Consider the following 24,586-nt stretch of genomic DNA (forward strand, 5'->3'; position numbering starts at 1 on the left):
TGATGTTTGATTCTTGGTCGGAAATGTATGCGTCGTGTGTGTATGTGTAAGGGAAGTTAAAAGGTAAACTTATAAAAAACCGATAGATTCACACGGTATTCACAGCTACAGTGACGGACAAGAGAGTAGGAGATCAACTTTATATCCCGAAATTTAAACTGCTGCTTGCGATACTTTTATTTGGCACAACGTTGGAAAAATGTAGAGTTTGAAAGAAGTATTTTTTATCTCTTAAATTTTTCGCGAGCATATATTCATTTTCGCTTAAAAATGAGCAAACAATTGCGTTAAAATAATAATAAAAAAAACGCCAGAGACTAAATTTATTTTTACTCCTTCTTCTTCTTTGGCCTAAACAGCTCTTAGGTGCTGCCATTTCTAGCTTTCTAGACTTATTAATATCGCATAGTTGGATAGTTCGTCTTCACTATGGGGGAATGGCCGTTCAGATGAGATTTGAACCCCTGTCCCGCCGTATAAAGACCAGCTCCGTTGTCGCCTCTACCCGGGCCACCCCCAATCAAATAAAGGGAGGCAAAATGGCAGGATCAGGACCAGGATGAGGTTGCAGAGCCAACAGAGAAGTCTCACGCAGGACCCGGACTCGCAGTATCCGCTTTTATTGAGAAGTATCATCCTGCTAGGGGCCGAGGCGATAACGGTGTCGATTTTCATACGACAGGACCGGAATTCGAATCCTATCTATCTAGCTACGGATAAATGTCGGATAAAATCAAAGAAGCCAAAGAACGAAGAAGACGAAGGCGCCACTCCTAAGTTTCCTAGGTCCTTGGACTAGGTCTCCCCACGCAGCAGAACGGAGGATCGAATCTCAAATCGACACGCAGCCACTGGACTGTCTAGGTCGGGGTAAAATCAATTCTCCTGTCCTTGATATAAAAATGGCCTACGCTAACCTCTCGGAGATAAAGAGCCAGAGAAGAGGAAAATTGGAATAGGGATTTTTTTAGTGCAAATACAGAACGATTTTTTTAAAGAATAAAATATCATGATAGCTCTCTCTCCAGCAGTCTAACATATGTAATTAATTATTAAACGGAGGACAAAAAACCCTCGATAGTGCCACTTTTTTGACGTACCGTAGCGGGAGGCATCCACTACACTGCCCGTCGTCTATAACCGTACCGTACCGATCGAATGTAGATGCCGTTTTACCGGCATTATAGATCACACACTCACACACACCCATGCAAAGCGTGCGACGTACGCAATAAGCCATCTTTCGCAAGACTCATAGCCTCCCATAAACAAACCGACCGACCAACACCGGCGTGCCGGCGTGTGCTGATAGTGTGGTGCGTTCTTATACGCCCCGCACCCATACACGCGCTCATTGAGCGATTGAGCCTTTCGGCTTCTCACGATGCCCACCGCACACACAGCCAAACCATCTACTTACATGCGGGAGATGCTGCAATGCGAACCATTAGCATAGCAGAGTACACACACGAGTGAGCGAGAAGAGAGCGAGAGCGAGAGCGACCGCACGAGAATCTCCGGCTTGCGCGTGTGCGTCTGTGTATTGGTGAACAAGCGCCCAAGCAGTTGCGCGCCGGTAGATGGAAGTTTCGGGCCGGCACACGGCGGCGACATGCGTTCAATCACTCGCGGACCGTCAGCCCGAGCAGTTCGCAGATTGCTGAGTTTTTGTCCCGGTGTCGGGAACAGTAGAGGACCCACCAAATCCCAAACCCAGTAAACCAACCAACTCTCACCGGCAGCTAACAGGCCCCCCGTGGTCCGGGTTTGGCGCGCGCGTTTACTCAAAAAACTTTCACCGCAGTAGAATTTTTTTTTATCGGAGCAGAACTTCACACCACGCGACGTATATATCGTTTTTCCCCGGTCGGAAAAGAAGGTGTATATTATCTCCTCCCAATTGTGTGCCGTGTCCCCAGTGTGTGTGTGCTGTGCAGTGCTGTTATGTCGTGAGTGGTGTGTGTGTTTGATTCTAACTCCGGTGCGCGCTAAATTGTGTGGACAGAGCGAATTAATCAAGACTCTACTCAGGTTGAGGTGCCGGAATTTTGTCGGAAGTCCACTTGCCGTGGACCACAACCATATCCAGAGGGGTGATCCAAGTGACATCGAAGGTGTTGTGCGTGTGTGAATTGAACAGGGAATTCCCAAGCAGAGACTAGAATTCGGTGAACCATCTCTCTCTCTCTCTCTACCCATCTACACAAAAAACTTCCCGTGGTAATTCGGATTTAAAGGAATTCCTTCACAATATCCCATCATATTCGCAAAGGGGAGCTCCAGCATTATACAGACATTATATTTATCATCCATCAGTGGCGCGCAGTTAGTAGGTGCTTCCTCCACAAGTGTCGAAGGTGTACCCGGGTGTGTGGGCGCGCGTTTGTGTGTGTGTGTTTTTGTGCAAAGAAGAAGCAGAAGAAAAAAGGAAAAATTTCCGTGTGTGCGGGCGTGTGTTTGTATATGGCGTAACAAAAAAAAAGCCTTCAATTTGGTCGAATGGCGCATCAGCTACCATAGTCGTCATCATCCATCTAGTATACTGGTGGAGAATAGCGCGAGCGTGTCCTCACATACATTTCTTTCGCCCAAATGTCGAATGCGAAGATGTCGCACAATATAGCACGGACAGCTGTTGTCGTTGTAGCAAAGAAAAGTGAAACCAGCGTCGTCGTAGTCGTCGTTGCACCCTAGAGCCCCGGAGGATCCTATCGCCCATCTATATCCTCACACAACGAATCCACATCGGGTTGCGTAGGTGTCGCGAATTGCTGGCCGCGGCGTGCGCGTACGTGATTGTGAGTAGTGTTTTCGCGCGCTTGTGTGTGGGTGCGGCACGGAAAAGCACTTGTGTGGCAGAATTTGCACTTGCGGGTGTTGTGTTGTCTGTCGCGGGATGCGCAAATAGGAAGACGAAAGGCGCAAAATACTATTACGAAGCAGTCAAGTCAAGTGTGCAATATCTGGCTAGAAGGCAGTGAAGGCCAACAAGTGTTGTTAGGTCGCAAACCTTGTCCGAGCACGCAGTGGAAGCAGCTGTGTGAGAAAAACCAACTGAAATCTGGAAAAATTCTACTATCAAACTTTGCAAAGCTACCGGCCGGACAATCGGACGGCGTTTTGGAAATCTCTCACACACAATCAAACATTTGGCGGTATCGTCTCATCAAACTAAGAAGTGTTGAGCCGCGCGAGCGAATCTGTCTCTCCATCCAGTGACAACCGCACACAAGGCAAGTGAATGCTCCTGTCGTAACTATATTGCGTAGGCTCGTAGGTCGGGTTTTGTCCCTCGCTGCCCCATAGTGTGTGATCACAAGTGCGGGTGTATTGCTGATAAAGCGGAGGAGACAACACAAAAAAGGAGCAGAGAGAAAACTATATATATATCCGTGCGAACCGTGCGTGTGTTTGTGTGTGATTTGTTTCGGCGACCCAGAAGGATAACCCGAGAATACGAGCGACCGAGTGAAAGGATCGATCGAGCAATCATTATTGATCCCGCGGTGTGTTTTGTTGTGTGTGCTGTTGTGTGTGTGTGTGTGCGAGTGTTTGAGCGACACGCACATTCGCTATCATCCAAACCTTTTCGTCGATCACACCTACTATCAACCTACTCTACGTCGCCGATCCTCCCCCCCCCCCCCTAGAGTTAGTGGAGACCGGGCTGTGTGCGTTTACTAATACGCCTAGCAACAACGACGAATTGTGAGGCGTCTCAGCGACGACATCATCTACAAGGAATAGTAGTTTCCTTGCTAACGTGTGTTTAGTGTACCTATTTTCTTTGTGAAATTAACGGTAAGTCTTCTTTTCTTCTCTCTATCGATTAGGTTTTTTTTCATTTTTCTTCTGTGAAGTAGTATATGCTTTAGTTTAGTGATGCGGTTCGACACCTGTCCGGCGTCTATTGGTGTAGTAGTGTTTGCGGTGCGGTAACATAAAATGGGAATGATTGACGATCGAATTGCAAATGGGGGGATCCAAGTTGGAAGGTTAGCTCTTGTGTTAACGAAAAACCTGAACCGAGCGAGATCCGGAGTTTCACACCTGTGTGATCGACGAGAGCGTACGTATTGCGTATCGGTGCCGAGATCGGAGTCGGAGCCGACACGCATATCCCGATACGCCATTTTTTGATACCATAGTCTCGTTACCTGCCGTTACGTGCGGTTCACATCAACTTTTAACCCCAGATCCCGTGATGGATTTTGATATTTGAAAAAGTGTTTGGAATTTCCATCTGAGGTGTTCCTCCATATGCGGCTTCCTCCATGGCTCTCTGCAATCTCAGGAGGTCTTGACCGCCGCATCTTAGAGTTTAAAGAACAAAAATCCTGCGACGAATTGTGAATAGCGGACGAAAAATCTCCGCATTAGCCAGTGCGTAGGTCGGGTAGTCCCCGTCAATGCGTATCACCAATAACGCACCCTGTGAAGGCATTCGTCCTTGTGAGATAGAGCGAGCGAGCGAGCTAGGGTGAGAGAAAGAGATGATACGCGTTCGTCGTACTATTTGCCTTGGGAGTCTCTATGTGGGAGACACTTCATTCATTACGGTGAACACACAGAAAATAATAGTTTTCGCCCGATCGGCAAAAGCTGAAAGGATTTATTTGTGAATGCATCATAGTTCACGTTAACGTAAGAGGGAAATAAGAACCTTTCCCCAATACAGCCACACGCAGTAATGTAACGCTTCGCTCGGTGCGAAATTCATGTCGGTTCACGCACGTAACGCGCTTATGCCGGCCGCCGAGTTCATTTTGATGCCGGCCGGCCGGCTTTTTTCTTACCCACTTGCTGCCATTGCTTTTTTTCCTTTGCAATAGCAAATAAACAAACCCGCTGCAGCTTTCGGTTGTATTCGTGCGTGTGTGTGTGTGTGTGTGTGTGTGTGTGTGTGTTTGCTGCTTTTATGGGAAAGATGCAAAATTCATAGGTGCATGCAGTAAAACACACACACATGTCAACTTACCGCAGAGAAGAGTGATGACTACTACCGCTTGCTCTCTGGTGGTGTGCAGCTGGTCGCGCGAATGTGTTGTGTGAATAGTGGTTTTGTGGTGGCAAGGCCATGGGGAGGGGTAGAGGAAGGTGTAGCAGAGTAGATAAAGGGTGCGAAGAACCAAAAAAAAAGGGAAGGTGTTTACAAATGAGCTGTTTGCTGTGTTGCTTTGTCGTTTTTGTGAATGGGCACTTTGTTTACTATTGTGTTGTGATGGTGATGTGGTCACACAATAATTTGTAGCCGTGTGTGCCTGTGTGTGTCTGTGAAGCGGGGGAAATAATTGCACAACTTGCTGTACCCGGTGCAGCAAAGTAAAGCCAAAGCTGTTGAGCTGTCGTTGCAATCTTAAAACATTGTTCCAGTGTTCAATGTCAAGGAGCGGGCTTAGGGCGCTTGCTACAGTGACGGACACTTATATAAGACTACCGCGATATAGTAATATTTCGATCCACTGCTTTCAATAGTTCTCTTAGAGTGGTACAGGCAAACCAAAAGTGGGAGCATCCCCGTTGACAAATGTCAGAAAATTATCCGCGCGAGCCTCTGCTGCTTCTTGGCGGAACGAGCCGGCGTAATCATTGCGGCCATATAATGGTATCTAGTTTACTAGAAATGTTCCATATGGGATTTTTCTTTCCTAGTCCTCCAATGGGAAGAGATTAAATTTATTAAAAAAAATATATAAAAAAATCATCTCTCATTAGTATCTCAACTTTTTGAAGCAATTTTTTTTATCCAAAATAACCAAATCAATAAGTAGGAATAGAAAAAAAGACCAAAAACCGTTTTTTATATTCGACAAGAATGGCCTTGGTTCGGTGCATTGTTTTCATAAAAATCTGTCCATAACAACAAAACAAATTATGATAATTAATTTTACGATCTTATTAAATTGCCTCATGTGTTTTGCCCATATTTCCATCAGAAATCATACAAATTAAAAAAAATCAGAATAAATTATTTAAACTAACGTTTACCAGCAAGCAATCAAGTCCAATTCCTCAAAAATCGGCATCAAAACCTTAGGTTTTACACTGTTAAAAAATGTATTAAAACTAATTATAAATAACAAGGATTAAATAATGTTAGACATTCCTATTTTATCGTCGATCACTGTATATGGCACTGCAACAACACACCGCGTGCAAGACGCTCGATATGTGTGTACGTATGTGTGAGATAAAATAAGAGATGCATTGCAACAGAATTGCAATCATTTCACAACACTCGCCAATGAATCGTCTATCGTCCTCGATTATTTGCGTAACATCCCCGGTAACAAAATCATCATCCTTTCTCGCTTTGGCAGGTTCACTTGTTGCTTAGATAGAGCGAGAAAGCTTCACGATTTTGTTATCTGGCATTCTCTCTTATTATCTGTGTGTTGTTGTTGTCCACCACTTCCTCGTACGTCAATGTAAGGTCCAAGCCCCGTGAACAATTCCCATAAATGTCTCTCCCACTCTCGCTCTCGCTCGTTGTGTCGTGTGGACTTGGGGCGCATGATGATACGCCCCAACCAATTCATTCCACTATTATGTCATTACGGTGACAGATGCCGGGAATCACAGACACACACACACATAGAACACAACATCGCCGCTTATCGCTCGCCTTCCCAGTGTAGTGTGGAAGCACGTTTTGTTCCAACTTCGATTTCTAAAGACCGGTCGACCAGCACATTCCGGACGACTACTGGAAGGAAGGAAAAAAAACACACTTCCAGAGATCGATGCGGTTGTTTCCTCCATTTGAAGGTGTATGTGTGTGTGCGTTGCACAATATAATGTCCAACGGAATCGCAAATTCTTTAGCCAATAGTTTGTGTGTGTGTGTGTGTGTGCGTAAGTATTAGGTAGCACTTGCTTGCCGGCAGAGCCATTTCACAAGAATTTCAATGACTCATGGGGATTTTTGCTGCTTTTGCACATTTTGTAGGGAAAACAGGCAGCACACGGGTGCAATGGATGGGGAGCAAAGGGAAAAGAAGACGAAGAAGAAGATTAGTACGCGAAAGACCATCATCGTGTGGGATTCTCCCGTCCGCTGGCCAGCGCTTTAGACGACGGCGCGGATTATTAAAATTCGTTCTTTGCCCTTCCCTTTCCAACTGCCACCCCTCCCGCCTGCTCCATCGCCCTACAACGCTAGTCTCTTCCGCTCAATAAACTTCGCTCGCGCTCTCTCTCACACACACACATCGACAAAACTTTGGCCTCCTCCCGGAAGTAATTTGTTATTATAGTAGCAGCAGGCCCTATAAAACCTACACGCGACCCTACACCGTGGTGTATGTGTGTATTGATCGTTTCACGGTTGTATGCGTTCGGTGCGTTGTTGTGTGCTATTGGCACCACTTGTGCTGCTAATAGTGGTGGATTGTGTGATTCATTTTCAATGAATATTTTAGTTTTCCGCTGGTGTGGCGCCGATCCGAGCCAGCTGGTTTGCGATGTATTATGATTCATCGCAAACGAAAATCTGAGCATTAACTCCGCCTAGTGATTACACATCCTTTTTTGCATATGAACTTTCTATCTATTGTCAATTGCCTCGGTACTAATAGTTTTCATTATTGTCTCTGTTTTTTTTTTTTCGATTTGCTTTAGGACAGTGTAGCTTCGTGATTATGGCCTCGAATCAGCAACACTGGGAGCTAATGACGTCCACGTCCGAGTTCAGCCTGCTCGAGCTGGAACCGAAAGGCGATCTGGACCATCTGATGGATTTTGCCACCGACAGTACCGTAAGTAGCGGTGGCGATGTAGGCCGATCGGCGGAAGGTGAAGTCACAGGTAGCAGCAGCAGCGGCAGTGCCGGTGACGGTGCGGGCAGCAGCGTTCTCGGTGGTGCAAGTTCCATCGCAATGAGTTTCGGTGTGGACGGCAGCAGTGCAAACGTGAGCAGCCTGCTGTCCGGCTCCGCAAGCAGCAGCAGCAGCAGCCCGTACGACACACTGATGCTAGCAGATCAGAAACCACAGATCCGGCACGATTGTATGTGGGCCGGCGTGTGTGCGGATCAGTCACACCCGGAAAAGCACAGCGGTGGGTGCGGTGGATGCGCACGTCAAAATTTGCAACAGCAGCAAACGTCGCTGGGAAGTTCGGCCGGAAGTTTGGTGCTGGTACCTTCCAAGGACATTCCCAAGATTGTGCCGGGCGCCGGTGAGCAGCCGGCCGAAATGGTGGTTGGTGGCAGTATAGTAAAGAGTGGGCCAGCGGGTAGTGTGCTGGCAAACAGAGTCAGCACGGTCAGCAATGCGTTGCCGTCGTGCGCTCCCGTACTGGTGAAACCGTTGTCCAATCCGGCAAGCCTGTTGACACCTTTCAAAGCAACACAAAGCGCGGCCCGGATACCGGCCGGTAGCTCTCTCCTGATTAAGCGCCAGCAGCAGCAACTTTCCACCGCGATGCTCGCCCAAAACAGCAGACAGTCGCAGCTGACGCCACCGACGTCCTCGCCATCGTCGTCGTCGGATAGTGGGGTCAGCTCGGGTGAGGGTAGTGAAGTGGGCGAACAGAATTTGCGCATGGTGCGGGTGCCCCATCTGCCACGCGGATCGTTCCTAGCGGCGCGAGAGCAGGAAGCACGCAGCATAGCGGCCCAAAACCATGCCCGGCCCGATACCCCGCTCAGTCTGGACGATGATCCGCTCGAGTTCAAGCATAACCTCGATCTGGTAGCGACCTGCACGATCGGGTCCAACCAGCAAAGCCTCCTGCATACCGCGTCCTCGTTGTCACCGGCGGCTTCCAGTAGCAGCTCCTCGTCCCCGTCTTCCTCCACAAACAGTACCACCGCTATCCCTACGACCGCCACCAGCGCAAGCTCCGGAACGGCGGCAATGTCGGGGGTAGAATCTCGTACGGGGGCCCTTTACGGCCGGCTGGGTGGGAACTGTAGTTGTGGCGGTATCAGCAATAGCAATAACATCAGTAGTATAGGCCATACGACCCAGTGCTACGTCAACTACCTGCAGGACACGAGCAGTGTGGACGATGTGCGAATCAAGCAGCTGCGCGAGCAACTGCTATTGCTCGACGATCCGTACGCAGTACTACCAAACCACCATCATTATTACCATCACCCCCACCACCATTATAACGGGCACCACCATCATCCTCATCAGCTGCGGCCCGACTCACCCGACAGTCAGCTCGAGCAGCTACTGATCGATTTGCGCGAGATTGAGGGTAGTAGCTGCCTGTTGGACGATCAGCACAAGACTTCCACGGCAAGCCTTAGCATAGGTATGAACGATGGTTCACCGCTGTCATCAGTCTCCTCCTCGCTCCACCATCAACAGCAGCACCAGCAGCAACAGCAACACCACCAGCAGCACCAGCAACAACAGCGCAGTCCCCTATCCTTGGCACCGTGCGGCGGTGAGTTGAGTGGGGGTGCGCATGCTACCTGCAGCAAGGAGTGTTGTTGGAGCAGTCTCGAGCTATCCCATCATCTGGCATCGCCCTCCACGGAGCGCCGGCGGCGACTCCAATTTGCCCACCGGCGGCGGAGCATTACCGTTCGCGGATGGATGAGCGATGACGATGAGGATGAGGAAGATGATCTGCTGAAACAGCTGGAGGAGGAGGACGATTTCTTCGAAAAGCATTTCGAGCAAAGCAATGGAGGTAATGTGGTGGCGGTTGGTAACGCGGCGACCCGTGGCTACACCAACTCCTCCTCCTGGGAAGATGAAGAGGAAGAGGACGAAGAGGAGGAGGAGGAGGACGAAGAGGAAAGTGGCGAGGACGAGGAGGATAAGGATGAGCAGGAGGAGGATGTCGATGAGGAGGACGAGGAGGAAGAGATGGATGACGCGAACGAGGAAAGCATGTACGGTGATGGTAGCAGTAGAAGTCGGAGTAGAAGCAGAACTAGAACGTCCCGGCATCGCTACCACAGTCAGTACAACCATCACCGGCGTGTTGCACGTTCGTACCGCCCGTACGATGTGGAGGTGTACAACAGCAACGGCAAGCACCAGAAGAAACAGTCCACCAACAATGTGCTTTCGGCCGGTGGAGTTAACACCATCATCGCCGGTTCCGGTGCGTCACTCAAGTCATCCATGCTCGGTTCGAAAATCAGCAGTACGAGTTGCAACGGCAACGGCAACTTAAACAACTCCACCGTCACATCGGCCGTACAACAGCCGACCGGTGGTTCCGGCGCCAACTCCTATCAGGCGACACACTTCGGTGATCATAGTTACACCCGGCCGAAGGGTGGCTACAACATGAACGAGCTTGGCGTACAGACACCATCGGATTCTGGTGAGTTTCGTTATGTTACATCTTCTTCATCCACTTGGACTATACATTCCCAAATTTCCTCTGGAATTTAATGCATGTTCTCGAGAGTCGGAAACCTCCTCATGCTAATTTTGGCATAGAAATGTTAAGGAAAACGAATTAGGCTCAAAATCTAAGATCTCCCTTAGATCCGTAGATAACGACAATGTTTTCATGACTTCAAGGACTTCATAATATTGTTGGTGTAAAAAGTGCACTAAACATAACCTCCACTTTCGACAAACTGTAAAATATCGAAAACATGCTTTGACACGCCTGTCGAGCGTGAGCTCTGTGGTGATGAGAAGCCGCACCGCGTGAAACCAGTGAGCAGAGGCGGCTCACTCTCATCTCACTTTTCACGCGCCGCGGTGAGCAAACGTGGCGGTTCATTCTCATCGCAACCTTCCGCAGCGTGAATGAATGAACACGCACCACCGTTTGTCGGCGCTTTTCAGGGTTGTCAAACGCGAGCGCGACTTGCCAGATTTTTAGGACATTCGTCATCAATCGCATCTGGCACGCTTGCCAAGAGAGTATGCAATTTTTTAAGAGCTAAATTTTTCGATTCATTCTTGCACTCCAGATTTCTTACGGGGAAAATGAATCACCCACGGAAAAGGCTCGGAATGGAAAATGAATCATTTTTGTTGAATTCGTATGGCACATCCACTATTGAACGGCTGGGTGGTGATGACGTCATTGTGGATTTTAGGCGTGGCCCGGGTTAGGTTGGGATTTTCCATCCGTTTCCAAACCCCTCCACCTCAACCCTCAGCACCCCCCCCCCCTCCCTCTGCAGGGAGACTGCAAGAAAGCTTCTTACAGTCGGGTAAACTCCATCCTAGGACAACTATTACGTACGGTTGCTGTGCATTCCTTCCAACACAGTAGTGCCTCGTTTATGCCACCGCAGGACGAGAGCATGCGCCGGATTTTTTTGTGGTTGCTGTGTTGGTTGCTTCAGTTCGGTTTTCCCGGCAAAGAATTTTTTGCATGAGATGTGTAAGTAGGAGTGTGTGTGGTTGTGAATTGAGGAAAACGCCATATGCCGCCAGGTCGTCGTCCGTACGGGGCGCGCATGTATATGGCGCGTGCGTACGGTTGTTACCGGCGTGTGTGTGTGTGTGTTTGTGTGGAGGCGAATGCTGCTTCCCCCAAGATCTCGAATTAAAGGGAGTGTAGGATTGAGATACAGGACAGGGCGGGGCGGGTGGCCATGTTTCAGGGTCATCGGTCTTTTCTGCAGTCTCGACAGTCTCCGGATGGAAATTCTTTTTTTTTTTGGGAAGACGTAGATTTGGTTCTCCTTCCTTGTTGATGATGAAGCTCGCGGGTGGACTATTACTAATTCTTGTTTGTGTTGCAGATGAGCAATTGCACTCACCTATCTTACTACTTCCTATATTATATCGGGATTTTTTTTTATCACTAATGTATGAATCCAGGTTAAATACAATCAAGGATTGAGAGCAATTTTACGGAAATTGCACTTGAAAAGATAAAATCCTTGTCAGAATCAATCAATAATTAAGAAGGCATACTTCTCGGTACTTCAGAGCTCTGAGGTTGAATCAGGTGGAGTCTAACCTGTCGGAGACCGGATGCAGCCTTGATTGGATAAATGCATCGCTGGACCGAGTTTCCTGGAGAAGGATCGGCGACCTGGCCATATCTAATAGACGTGCTACTCTATAAATTGCAGACCAAGCAGAACAAGAAGCTCTTAGGAAGGCAATTGACTAAGTTTTAAGTTTTCCTTTATTCGATCCCTATTTGGGCTTGGACTTCGTTCGCCCCCCTTACTCTCCAGCAAAAAGAAAAAAGAAGCTTAATATTGCATGTACCAATGCTCTCTGCGGCGACGAAAGTACGTGCTGGCGCAATGCGGAGGCCCTCGTTGTGTGTCTCTGTGTGCTCGCCTTTCCCTCTATCGGGGACAGGCCAGTTTTATCAGTCCCGCAGCATCCGCTTCGGGTGTGTCGCGCGCGCGAACCATTGCTTTCGGGCGTGGAAAACGTGATATTCTCTCCCATCAGGCTTCAAGTTTTTGTCGTTACCTTTTTGTTTTTTTTTTCTATGCTGCATCTGTTCATCGTTCCGAATGCGACAGATGGGTGACAGAACCTGTCGAATACTTTCACTTTTAACGCTCGACAGGTTCATTGAACCGCCCCCCCCCCCCCCCAACCGTGATGCATGAGGGTGCGCTTGTTAAGAGGTGAGGTGAGCAATGCATTGTTAAGAGTTATTCGAGGACTTCAAACAAAAGTATTTGGAGTTGCATCAATTAAAGCATAGCGAAACGAGAGGCCAGGTTTTATATCGATTTTGACATTTAATGTCTAATTTTTGAAGGTGTATCTGTCAGATCAGAATGTGATGAATCATGAATGAATCGAATGAATTCTTGATTCACACACGCACACCTATCATGCGTAATAATTCCGCAAGGATCCCATTTCTTAAGGCTCCCACCCTGGTTAGTGGTGATGTGACGTAATGAGTGTGTGAGACTGCCACCAGCCATCACCACCCTGCCACACTCTACCAACAATGTGTCCACAAATGTCAAACGAAAAAGTAAAAGCCTCCTCACCAAGCAATGCGTTAACAAGTAAAGCTCCTTCAGCAAAAGTAAGTGAAAGGGAAACTTCCACTGGCGCGTGCGTGTGTGATTGCTTTTTTTTTTCTTCTTCTTCATTGTTGGAGTTTCCCTTGGCCATCGTACAATAGGTGCGGAAAAAGTGCGTGTCGTAACCATAATGCTTGGAGGACAAGGTACGGGAAAAATGGTGCGTGGAATGAGTATCGGGTTCAAGGTCACGAGCCCTTTTGTCGAATGAGTTCATTCGCCCTACGCGCTCACCTTTTTGCTTGCAAGAGTGACAAACGACCCAAAAAAGTGAGTCAGAGAGAGAGAGAGGGAGAGAGCGAGCGAATACCCGTTATAAGGACTCCCGTGTTGATATCGAGTTTTTGGTAGATCGTTCGAAGAGCGCGAGGATGAAAAGGACGAAAACTTCTCTCTCTCTCACACACTCTCATCATCAGCATCATGGACCTGAGGGGGGCAAAGAACGGTTGCCTTGGGGTAGTCTACTGCACACGTGCGCGCGCTCTCTCCCATTCCGCAAGGAAAATTTTAGTGCGCATGGTTCTTCCTTTTGCACTAGGAGAGCGCAGCACAAGGATATATGTAAATGAAGACAGAAAGGAAGCGGGGAAGGGAAAAGGGGAGACGTGAAGGGATTTAGTTTCCGGTTTGCATAATGCGTCGCCCTTTAGGACGTCGTGTTATAGCCAGACAAAAAGGGGCGGACAGAGAGACGACTGTGTAGACACACGGGACTGGAGGAAGTTCAGGGAGGGAGGGAGGGAGGGAGGGGGGGGATTGGAAAAGGCAAAGGAATGCGCAAAGGATGTGCTGCTGGGAGATTTTTTTCCCCTGCCAACCCATTGTGTCCTTCCATAGGGAAGTGAAGATCCTCAAGTTCTGCTTTGTCTGTAATTATGTGTATCTTCGTCTAGCTTTTTTTTATCCTAGGTGTGTCACACTTATAGTGCGAGTTCGCTTGGAACTTCAAGAAATTGAGCAAAGGAAATCTTTTATTCAGCAAAGACTGTTATGAAAAAAACTCTATTCTTTTAAGGTTCTTTTTCTTCTCTGGGCTTAATAAATAATATACACTCTTGGGGCTAGGTCATATAATTTGCCTGTGGTCGGTCACACATATGTAATGGACTGACTAGAGAAATTTTTTACCATCCCGTAGTAGTAGTAGTTGAATAAATATTCCCGTCAATGGATGGGGGATTTGATACCCCATGTGTCCGGCCGCATTGTAAAGCCCCCATCGTCTTTACCTCTCGGCTACCGGACCCGTCTGGCTCGATACACGCTGTATTGCGATAAAATGCTATTCCGACACTATCAGCCTTTAAGCGAGCGAGTAGTCGAGGAGCTGTGTAGGGGCTTTTCTTATTACTTTAAATTTCTTCTCTTAAAAAAGAAAATAAAATAAAATCGAGTAAATCGTGGTGAAAGGAGAAACAAAAAAAAAACAGCAAAAAGAAAAGGAAATCATTTGTTGTTCGTGTTGTGTTACTCCCCGTTTAAACTTTCATTCATGATAGATACGCCTCAATTAACCTAAAACCGGATCGAATGAGGCTGTGGAAGCAAGGGACATTTAGAGCGATGGGGTGGTAGTTTCTCTGACAACACACATCTCAACAAGGCGGTGGCTTTTTTGTTTTGCTTTTTTCTGTTGTTTTTTTAATTGAAAAAAACGAAGGACAAGAAAGGCACAAAACAAAAAAACAGAATGGCTCACAATTCTAAATAACAATAAAATAAAACGCTCTGCGAAAAGATGAATAAATTATACAGCAGTGTGTGTCGTCGCGGTCGTCGTCGGGATACATTTGCGTAACATGAGATAGGCAAACATCATACAGCACACACACACAAGCGTTTTTATGCTAAGAAAATCGTGGGAAAATCTTATTTCATTCCTTTTGCAACAGCAAACCAATAAAAAATAAACAAGCGGATAAGGAAGAGATCCTTCTTACTGTTTGTGAGCGAAAATTGAAAGCAAATGTTCTCGTTAGACGGAGGGAACCGAGACACACACACACACACACACACACACAACGACAAGACAAACCCGAAATGAAGAAGAAGAATAACGGCTGCCAATTTACCATATGTACACGTGTGTGCTCTGCAAGGAGGAACGCGGAGAAAACATGAATCACAAGTGATGGCGCGACTTAATACGCAGTTTTCTTTGCCGCTTTGCCGAGTGCATCAAACAGGAGACAGAGAAAGAAGGAAGCAAAAAAAAACCCTCTAAACCAAAAGAAACCTGTTCCTGTGTGTGCCCCGCCAGTCGCGTTGGAAGGAAGGCGAGCGAAGGCTATAATATATTAGAGAAATATAAAAGACGAGTTTTGAGGCCGAGAAACGAAGCGGTGTGCTGCCCTTCACTTTTTCATTAGGCAGGAAAAAAATATTTGAAGTACACAATTCGGTTTCAAATTCGAAAAAAAACGGCTCGTTCGAAAAAGGACACCCATATGTGTATGTGTGTGTGTATGCGCCAATACAAGAACGCAAAGAATGTCCGGAAACCACCCGTCGGACGATCTGTCGGCGCGACATGTTTTGAGCATTTTTAGTTTCGCGCGATTCTTTCAACCCTCCCTTATCGAGGGGGGGGGGGTGGTTTTTGTTTGGGGGGGGGGGGGGGTGCGGCATCATCATCCCTTCGGCCATTATTCACGCCACACATTCTTTCGTTTCGCGCCCGGCCGCCCTTTTTCGCGCAGAGGGCTGTGCTGCTGATTTACTATTCCGGGGCCACTACTATAACATCTCTCTCTCTCTCTCTCGCTTACGGGGGTGATTTAATGCGAAAGAATTCGAAACACACGCACGCACAGGGTAACAGTAGCAGGAAAAAGGCAGCCTGGGAGAGCGAGAGAGCCGGTTACGAGACGCACGCGGGTTTTTTTTTTCATCATTTGCGACAGCATCCACAAGCGTCCGCGCGCATATGTAATATACGGGACAGCGCGTGATTCTCGCTCTTGTTGCCATGCGGAGAAAAATGTGTCTCGTTTCTTTTTTTTTTTCGTTTGTTGAAGGTATGTTTAAAACATACGCTAAAACGTGCTAAAAGGAAGAGAGCGTCTCGAAAGATGAAGGTTCTGGGCGAGATAAGGCGAGAGATGGCAGTGTAGAGAGGAGAGATAGATGCTCGATAGGAACTTAATGGATTCCCGGTGTCTGGTGTGGTGGATTTCGATAGAGTTTTAGAAGGATTTAGGATAGACAGAGACATAGAGAAAGAGAGACATTCTAGACATCAGTATTGGGGATGAGTCCAAAGACTACACGTGGTCTGAAGTGTTCATTTCGGGCACTGTTAGTAACCCAGTGCATAACAGGTTCATCTTGCATAAATTTCTCAACTGATGTCTAGATTGAGTTACATGAAGGAGGGCGACTTTGGAAATAGCCCTTGATAGAGCGAGTTGGGAGTTTCAATTTACATATGACTCTGTAGATATTGGCAGATGAGGAAGTAAGCGCCTCTCTGAATATGCGAATTAAGATTAGAGCTTAAGAGTTTAGAGCATAGGAGGATAAAATCTACCTCGAGAAGAAATAGGAGAGTTCACAATTTTCCCCAACATTACCTATATCCCTCTCTCATCTCAGCAGTCTTGATTTCTGTACTAATCCGCTTCATCATTCCTCTACTTGAATCGTTACAGATGAAGAAATCGACGTGGTATCCGTTGGCGACAAAAACCTGCCGACCAACCCGACCGAGCGCGACATGCGCCACATGCAGTCGGAGGTCGCGAGCAAGATACGCACCGCAGCGTCTCGTAACACCGGCAATGGTTCGCATCCGTACGGTACGGGCAGCTCCCACTACCAGCGTCAGCATCATCTGGCCGATGGGCAACGGCTGCACCATCATCATCACAGCCTCGGCGGCATCTATCCAACGCCGGCCGGTTCGACGACGATATCCGGTGCGAACACACCGTTGCCGACGCGAAGTGGCGGTGCGAGCGTTGCCTCCTCGCCACCGCCCGCCCCCTGCACCTCCACCGGTCTGCTACGCTCCAGCTCGTCGTCGTCCGGCACCTCATCCCGGAAGCGGGCGATAGGTGGTGGTGGCAGCAGCAGTAGTAAACGCTCGTCGAACGCAAGCAAACGAATGCGTCTCGCACACTCGAAGCGTGGTGGTAGCGGGGGCAGTGGTGGTGGTGATAGCAGCAACCAGGCACTGGCCGAAGAGCTCGACACGGTCGAGAAGCGGAACCTGCACAACAATCTCGAGCGGCAGCGCCGGATCGGGCTGAAGAATCTGTTCGAGGAGCTGAAGCGCCAGATACCGACGCTGCGCGACAAGGACCGTGCACCCAAGGTAAACATACTGCGTGAGGCGGCTGCCCTCTGCACCCGCCTGATACAGGAGGCGGAACAGGTGAATGAGCTGCGCCAGCAGCAGATGAAGCTGTACGAGCGCGTGCGCTATCTGCGCGCCTCCATTCACAGTCAGCACCGGCACGGCACGGACTAAACGAAACACCATCAGTCGTTATATGGGTGGGAGGCGGAGAGAAGGTGGCGAGAGGAGAGAGAGGAGAGTGATATGAGAGAGAGTGAGAGGGAGGAAAAGGAGGTAGAGATATATAGGGTAGGGCGAGAGAAGAAGGAGTAGAGATGCCGAAAAGGATGTTGACTCCCACACATGTCACGTCGGGTATGTTTTGTGGTACACATGACCTTGTTTTTTTATTATTATTTTTATATACATATATATATATATGTATATATTCCTCTTTTTTTGCTTAATATACATTATCCCGGGAGGAACAAACCCTCACAGCAGAGAGAAAGAGACAATTAGAATAAACATTTCAAATGGATTTTTTTAGGGGTTAGAAAAGAGAGAGGAGTGAATAGGCGGGAGGAGGCGTGGGAGTTAATGAAGATGAAAACAAACTAATAGTTCCTGATTTTTTGTTTTTGGTTTGTTTGTAAACAAAATCAAACCTACCCTTTATATTATCATGTTATCAATTACTTTGTTCAAAGACGGTTTTCATTTCACCTGTGCGTTGTTGGTGGGTGTGTACATAAAAATGTAGGGTTTTTGGGAAGTTTGGGGGTATTCACACATATATATGCATACATTATATTTGGGGCGGAAGTTTAGTGATCCTAGAGAATTAGAGTTCGATTTAAAAAAAAGAAGAAGCATAACTAATGCCCGATGGACGGTTGGTGGACTAGCATTAACAAAACCAATAATTTTTGATCCAGTGTTGACCATTGATAAGCAAAACAGTTTGATTTTTTTTTTGTTTGGCTTGCTCTTATCAAGTGTAAATTTGATTTGTTCAATGAAAAGCAAAAGCATTTTCCTATTAAAAATATATATAACGGGAAGGAAACCCCGTTTAGCGGGCTTCCCCCTTATTTTTTGCATACGCTTATTGCTCTTTCTTGTTTTCCTCTTTTTGGGACACACGCGTGTGCGTGGTTCTACTACTATTACTAGGTTTAAAGAAAAGCTGCGTGCGTCGTAACGACGATAACAGACATGATTTATTGTAAATAGGAGAGAGAGAGGAGCAAATAGTGGTAGTAAAACGAAGAAAAATTAGATGCTGAGAGTTAAATCGCAACAGCGGCTGTCTGCTTACTCCCCCCCCCCTCCCCCCATATTTTAACGGGGGACCTGGGAGAAAGGAGAAGAAGGCGGCCTTTAATTGCTTTTTATTTGTTAAAAAAGCGACTTTGCTTTTTTTGCTGCTGGGCGGTACACTATTATTAAGCGTACGAGAGAGCGAGAGTATATGGTTACCTTGAGGATGATCGCTGATTGATTTAAACCCAGCAATGGCAATCGAAACATAGACCGAACGGGCAAAATTTTGATGCCATCGATATATAAAGGAGTTTCACTCTTTCCCTCAACCTGTCTCGATCGTTCTTTCCTTTTTTTCCTACAGGTGCTTCTTTCAGGTCATAGAACAAGTGTTCACATGTTTAACACAATTGTGTCATTCAAAATGTAACTGCTGTTATGTGAAAATGTGCTTATTGTTTTAAACGTGTGGACACCTGTTTCATAAGCTGATAGACACAGTAAAGAAAGGGAGGGAGGGAGAGAGTTAAGGTGGGAGAGATAAAGGTAAAAAATCACAAGCATTTATTTATGCTTCACAACCAACTATGCTGAAGCTAATTTGTACATTCACAAAAAGCTAATTACACACAATTGCGCATATATTAGGGTATTATATATTGAAGAATGCATTTTACTGTGCATGCATAATTGAACATAATTGAACACAATTTACATCCATAGTCCTATATATACATATGATGCAACAGACATATAGATACATAAAATTGCTATATATATATACTACAGTACATACATAGGAGATAGAGTGCGAGTGGGAGAAAGAGCTGGTGAAGAGAGAGATAGAGACAATATCTACTCGTCTCCAACCCAGCAATATTAGATTGCTATGATGTTGATTGATAAAACAGAAATCGTAAGATATAGGGATTATATCGAATATAAATACAAGTTTAGTAGCTCTAACAACTTTGCGCTGTAAGGCAAATATCTGCAAAAGCACCATACAGACGAATACAGACAAGAAAGAAGAAGTAGTGGTTGGGGAAGGCATTGGGGATTGAAGGTGACGATTTTGACGATGGTTGCAAATTTTTTGGTTTTTATGCATTTTCTCTAAAAAGAAAACTCCAACAATTTTTTCCTTTTTTTTTAATCGGATTCCAATTTTTTTAATTTGGTTTGTGCTCTCCCTCAGTAGACACACACACAGTTTAAAGACAAAACAAAAACCATACATTTTAGTATGTAAGATTTTCTTTTTCATCTTCTTTAAAAGATTTTTTCTTTCAATCGCCCATTGTCTCACTCTCTCTGAATTGGAAAACTTGACTGCGGCGCCTATAGGTAGTAGGTAGCATAGTAGTGGAGGTAGTAGTGGTAGCGAGTAGGATGAAAAGGAAGGGGAAAAAGTCGGGAAGAAGAGACCCAGGAATAGTGATGCGTAGAGGGGTGTAGGAAAGGGGTGTAAAGTGTGTGTAGGTGGGTGGGGTGAGGTGGATTTTGAGGGGGGACGATATTTGCGCTTGTTTTAAATCTCCAAGTATGATGAGAACAGGATATTAACGATTCTTAGTACTTTTTGATGGTATGATAACACACACACACAAACACAAAAAAAACAAAAACTCACCATCCACCATCATACCCCCCCCCCCCTCCCCTCCATGAGTACTCACTCACAGCCCCCCACACCCCTGTGTAAACGTTGTGTTCATTACTTGTTACGAATAGGAAGCGTGTGTGCGAGAGCGAAAAGCGAAAGCGTGTTTAGAAGGGTAGTTATGTAATATGGAAAAGGTCGCGGTGTGTGTGTGTGTGCATACAGAAGCGGAAGGACAACGGACAGCAGAAACAAAGAAGAAGAAAAACCTTTATTTTGGAAAGGGAAAGACAATACTTTTTTTGTTTTTTTTTTTGTTTGTTATTTTGATGTACTTTTTGTTTGTTTGTTTGTTTGCTCCTCTGACCAAAATACCGAAATGTTTTTGACACCTTGGTTGGTTTCCCCCCCCCCCCCCCCTTTGACCGTAAGAATTTTAATTAGAATTAGAATGTGTTTGTAGGAGAGGGCGAGGTGTAGGAGAATGGAGAATGCCGCTATTGCGGAGTGGGTTAGACGTTCCTTTGTGGTGTGCGCGCCGTGCGTTGTGGGTGGGTGGATGCTGTGCATGCATCACATACCCGGAGGATTGATCGAGGTTGGGAGGTTGAGTGTGGACGAGGTGTTTTTTTCCCCCTGTTAGAGTGTAGAGGATTTCCTGTAGGTAGGATTTAAGGATATGTTTTTTTTACTATTATTAGCATACATGATAACATTGTTTTTTTTATTGTCTAGTTACATACATACTAAAATTAGTTAGGGTTTTTTTATGAAATTGATTTTATTGAGCAGTGTGATGTTGGCGAGAGAGCGAGAGGGACCAGGACACCAGGTAAAGGGAGCCCATGTCTAATACTGCGATTAGTGTGTCCTTGTACTCAAGTACAAGTTTATGGACACATTACATACAAACACACACACACACACATAAATTCAACAGAATTCTTTTACTTCAACTCTACAACCTCAAGCTGACTCGGTCTACCATTGGCTGGCTTCCTTTGACTTCATTAACCCAGTACGATCTTAATCTTCAAAATAATATTAAGATCGAAGAATCCTCACAGATCGAAACTACTCTGCATGTATGTGTGTGCGTGTACATGTATCTGAATAAGAGATACGCATCCATGCCATGATGAAAAAAACAATTCTCGCCCAATTTTGACCAATAGAATTCAACCGAACACAGGCATCCTACTACTAAGAATGTGCGCTCCCGATACACCGGACCCTGTGGGATTCCTCATGAACAGTGAAAAGGTCTTCTAGTTTGCTAAGCGTTTTTTTATGATTATTATATATCTACAAAGTAAATAACGATATGTAAGACGTGTCACCACAGGTTAGCGACAATTAGGCAGCGTACGGCTAGACGAAGAAGAAGTAGTAGTAGTAGTAGTAGCAGTACGAATATTGACGATGTTTTTTTTTCGTTTTGTTTTATTTTGAAAAAGATAATTAGGGGAGATGCGAAACAAAAAAAGAAACGAATTAATGTGTTTTTTTTTTCACTTCCTCTGTTTTATTAATTAATTCCTTCGGATTTCATTCGGAAATTACTACAAAACGGATTTCTCCCGATCTACACACGCTGGTTCATTAGTTTCGCAGTAGCCTTTACAACCTCCCGCTCCAGTTAGTATGTTTCACAACTACTACTACACTTATACTACTTGTACTTGTAAGGATAAAACTCTACTATTATAATAACTATTTTTAAAACATTTTTTTTGTATTTGTTTTTTTTTTTTCGTTTGCATAAATGTTTCTTTTCAAACCTAAAACTATGAATTGGTGTTTTGTGTTTATTTTTTGGGACTTTTTTTTGGTTTTGCTTCACATTCTGCTCGCTATACATGTGTGTGTGTGGGCACAGAGAAAGAAAGAAAAATAATTTTTTTTTTAAGAATTGTGTTTACTTAACTAAACAAAGGGCCATTCTTTTCATATAAGTGATATTTTTTTATATTTTCCAACCTCGCATCTTGCATGACGCAGATACACACACACACACCCACTCAAGGTCGTACCCTTGGGAAATTGGAAAAGAAATACTCTGAAGAGAGAGAGAGAGAGAGAGAGAGAGAGAGAAAGAAAGAAAGAAAGAAAGAAAGAAAGAGAGAAAATAGCAAAAAGGAAAGAAAACAAAATGAAGTGTACCTAGAAGAACATTAAACTAAAACAAGAACAAAAAAACGCAGACCTTACTATATAGAGCAGACAGCTCTGTCGCAGTCTGTTCGCTTATTATTTAACAATTTGTGTTTTTTTTTTCGTGACAAGTAACTAGTAATCCAGAGTCGGGGGTGAGGATTGGGACAAAAAAAAAACGCAGGGAAGAAGAGAGACACACACACACACAAAACAAAACCAGTGCTTTACTTACTTAGATACATTTATATTCGCATATAAACTCTCTTTAACCTTATTAGCTGAACACACGCTTCGGCTTCGAAGCGCGGCGAACTTTCTTCTGCATGTTTTCATTAAATTTTCAATCGTACATTCTAAACAAAAAACAAAGGAACAACACGCAAAACAACACTACCTTACATGTACTCTAAGACCATTAGACTATGGATAAAGCTATAACTCTATACATACGAAAATATATATATATATTTGCGTACATACAGATATGCATGTTATAGATATATATACATACAAAACTTGGAAAAATCCCAAAGGAATAAAGCGGAAAGCGCGAAAGCAGCAGAAGCCAAACGGCTGAGTGCATTTTGTTTTGACGGGCTACTAAAAATTACGATCACCACTCCAACCATCCAACCGGGGAATCTGGATATTCTCATCCCTTATATTCTGGGCATTGAAGTTGCTGTGAATGGAGAATTTTGTTCCTCACTGATGCTAACAATTTGGAGGGAAAGAACACAACCGTACACCTCGCCGTTCACGTTTACAGGGGCTCGTACCGTATATTTGGAACTGTTGAATCATTTAGGGGAATGTTGCAAATGTTGTTAGTGGAACGTTGCAATCATATAATGGAAGCTTACTATTATCAGTTAGAGAAGTATTTGCGATCAATCAGCTTTGGACTTTCGGCTGAGCCTTTGTACTCCTCTGACTGTTTGAAAGATTCCATTAGGTGATTGCAACGTTCCATAATCGATTTACAATGTTCCACTATTCGCCTGAAACATTCCCTCGAGTGATTCAACGTTTTCTTTTTTACTGGATCGAAGCTCTGCACTACACCGTTATGACTTAACAAGGAAAACGTACTTCGTGATTAGAACATACTTTTTTTTTGTGAATAATTGCCTCACCTTTATTTTAAAATTATTATCAAACCGAGTGGTCAGTTAAAGCGAGAACCAGTGATATATATATTGCTTTATGAAAAACACACACCTCAAAGCGTAGCTTAGCTGACTGCATCAGAAGACAAGAGCACATTAGCGCAAGCAAGCGCAACGAAGTTCGCGATAGGAACAAACCACAATGTACAATAGCCCAAAAAATCGCTCAACTCCAACGATTTTTATTGGAGATCCTCGCTTTTTTGATGTTCCGATTTCTGGTCTTGTTTTAGCTATATGGTTTATGTTACTTTTTTTTGAGGGATAGTGTTTTAATGTGCCCAACATTATTATAGTAAAGCACATACAACAAAAAATATCGTTAACGACAAACGTTTGACAATATTATCTATCGTTTTATACTTACTTTCTTACTGAGATTATCGCTCTTTACTACGATTACCTTCCTTCTAGCTAGTTTTAATTATTTTTTCTAAGACAGTGTTTAAGACAGAACGGTTTGTGTTGTGAAGAAATAAGGGATGCAGTTAAGGGAAAACAGGATAACCGGATTGGTGACGCTCAATAGCTTTCGACGAAGTCCTCCGGACACTTGATCTTTAGCAGGAGGACACGCTGAAGTTGACGAGTGTAAGAGTGGTAAAGAGGTTGCTTTAAGCATAGAAAGGAAATGAATGAGAGAGAGAGAGAGAGAGAGAGAAAGAGAGAGAAAGCAGGAGAAATGTAATAAAAGGCATCGCTAGAAAGGTTAATAAATTAGCAAGGTATTGGACGCTCTAGATATTGTTTGCAGTTAAATAAACGAACAACAACAAAAAAGCAAAATCACGCATCGATTCATTGAAAGAGGTAGTTAGTTGAAACAAAACAGATTCGAAGAAGCGCGCGGAAAAGCGGAACTATTGTCGCTGATTGTTAAATAAAACCTGAAATAAAAATTTACACACAAGAACACACACACACACACAAACACACCCCAGAAAACAAAACAAAAAACACACACCCTCCCTTTCTCTACCCTGCTTGCTTTTAACGGTGATTGGTGATGGGGAAAGGAAAGCACAAAAAAAAGTCTCTCTTGTTTGATCTTTTGTTTTTCCATCATTGGTTCCTAATTACATACATTGAAAGAAATAAAATTTGGCAAATGATACGTTCTCCCCGGTCGATTCTTCACTTCGAAAGGCAATTTCTAGAGCCTG

General features: G+C 45.1%; 1 protein-coding gene across 4 annotated transcripts; it reads left to right on the plus strand.

The window, feature by feature from the left end:
• The first annotated feature begins 1,603 nt into the window (after positions 1–1,603).
• On the plus strand, positions 1,604–24,209 carry LOC118510267. 4 transcript variants are annotated; one of them, XM_036051867.1, is made up of 4 exons: positions 1,617–1,716; positions 2,317–3,801; positions 7,621–10,293; positions 16,600–24,209. In XM_036051867.1, exons 3-4 carry the CDS (start codon positions 7,641–7,643, stop codon positions 17,418–17,420), a joined length of 3,474 nt encoding a protein of 1,157 aa, XP_035907760.1. In that variant the 5' UTR covers positions 1,617–1,716; positions 2,317–3,801; positions 7,621–7,640; the 3' UTR covers positions 17,421–24,209. The 4 variants fall into 4 exon arrangements, with proteins under 4 accessions (XP_035907768.1, XP_035907779.1, XP_035907760.1 ...); XM_036051875.1 differs by having other exon boundaries at positions 1,604–3,801; positions 7,626–10,293; XM_036051886.1 differs by having other exon boundaries at positions 1,604–3,801; positions 7,631–10,293.
• Positions 24,210–24,586: the final 377 nt, after the last annotated feature.

The sequence above is a fragment of the Anopheles stephensi genome, chromosome X (assembly GCF_013141755.1).
Source record: "Anopheles stephensi strain Indian chromosome X, UCI_ANSTEP_V1.0, whole genome shotgun sequence".
Taxonomy (NCBI): Eukaryota; Metazoa; Arthropoda; class Insecta; order Diptera; family Culicidae; genus Anopheles; species Anopheles stephensi.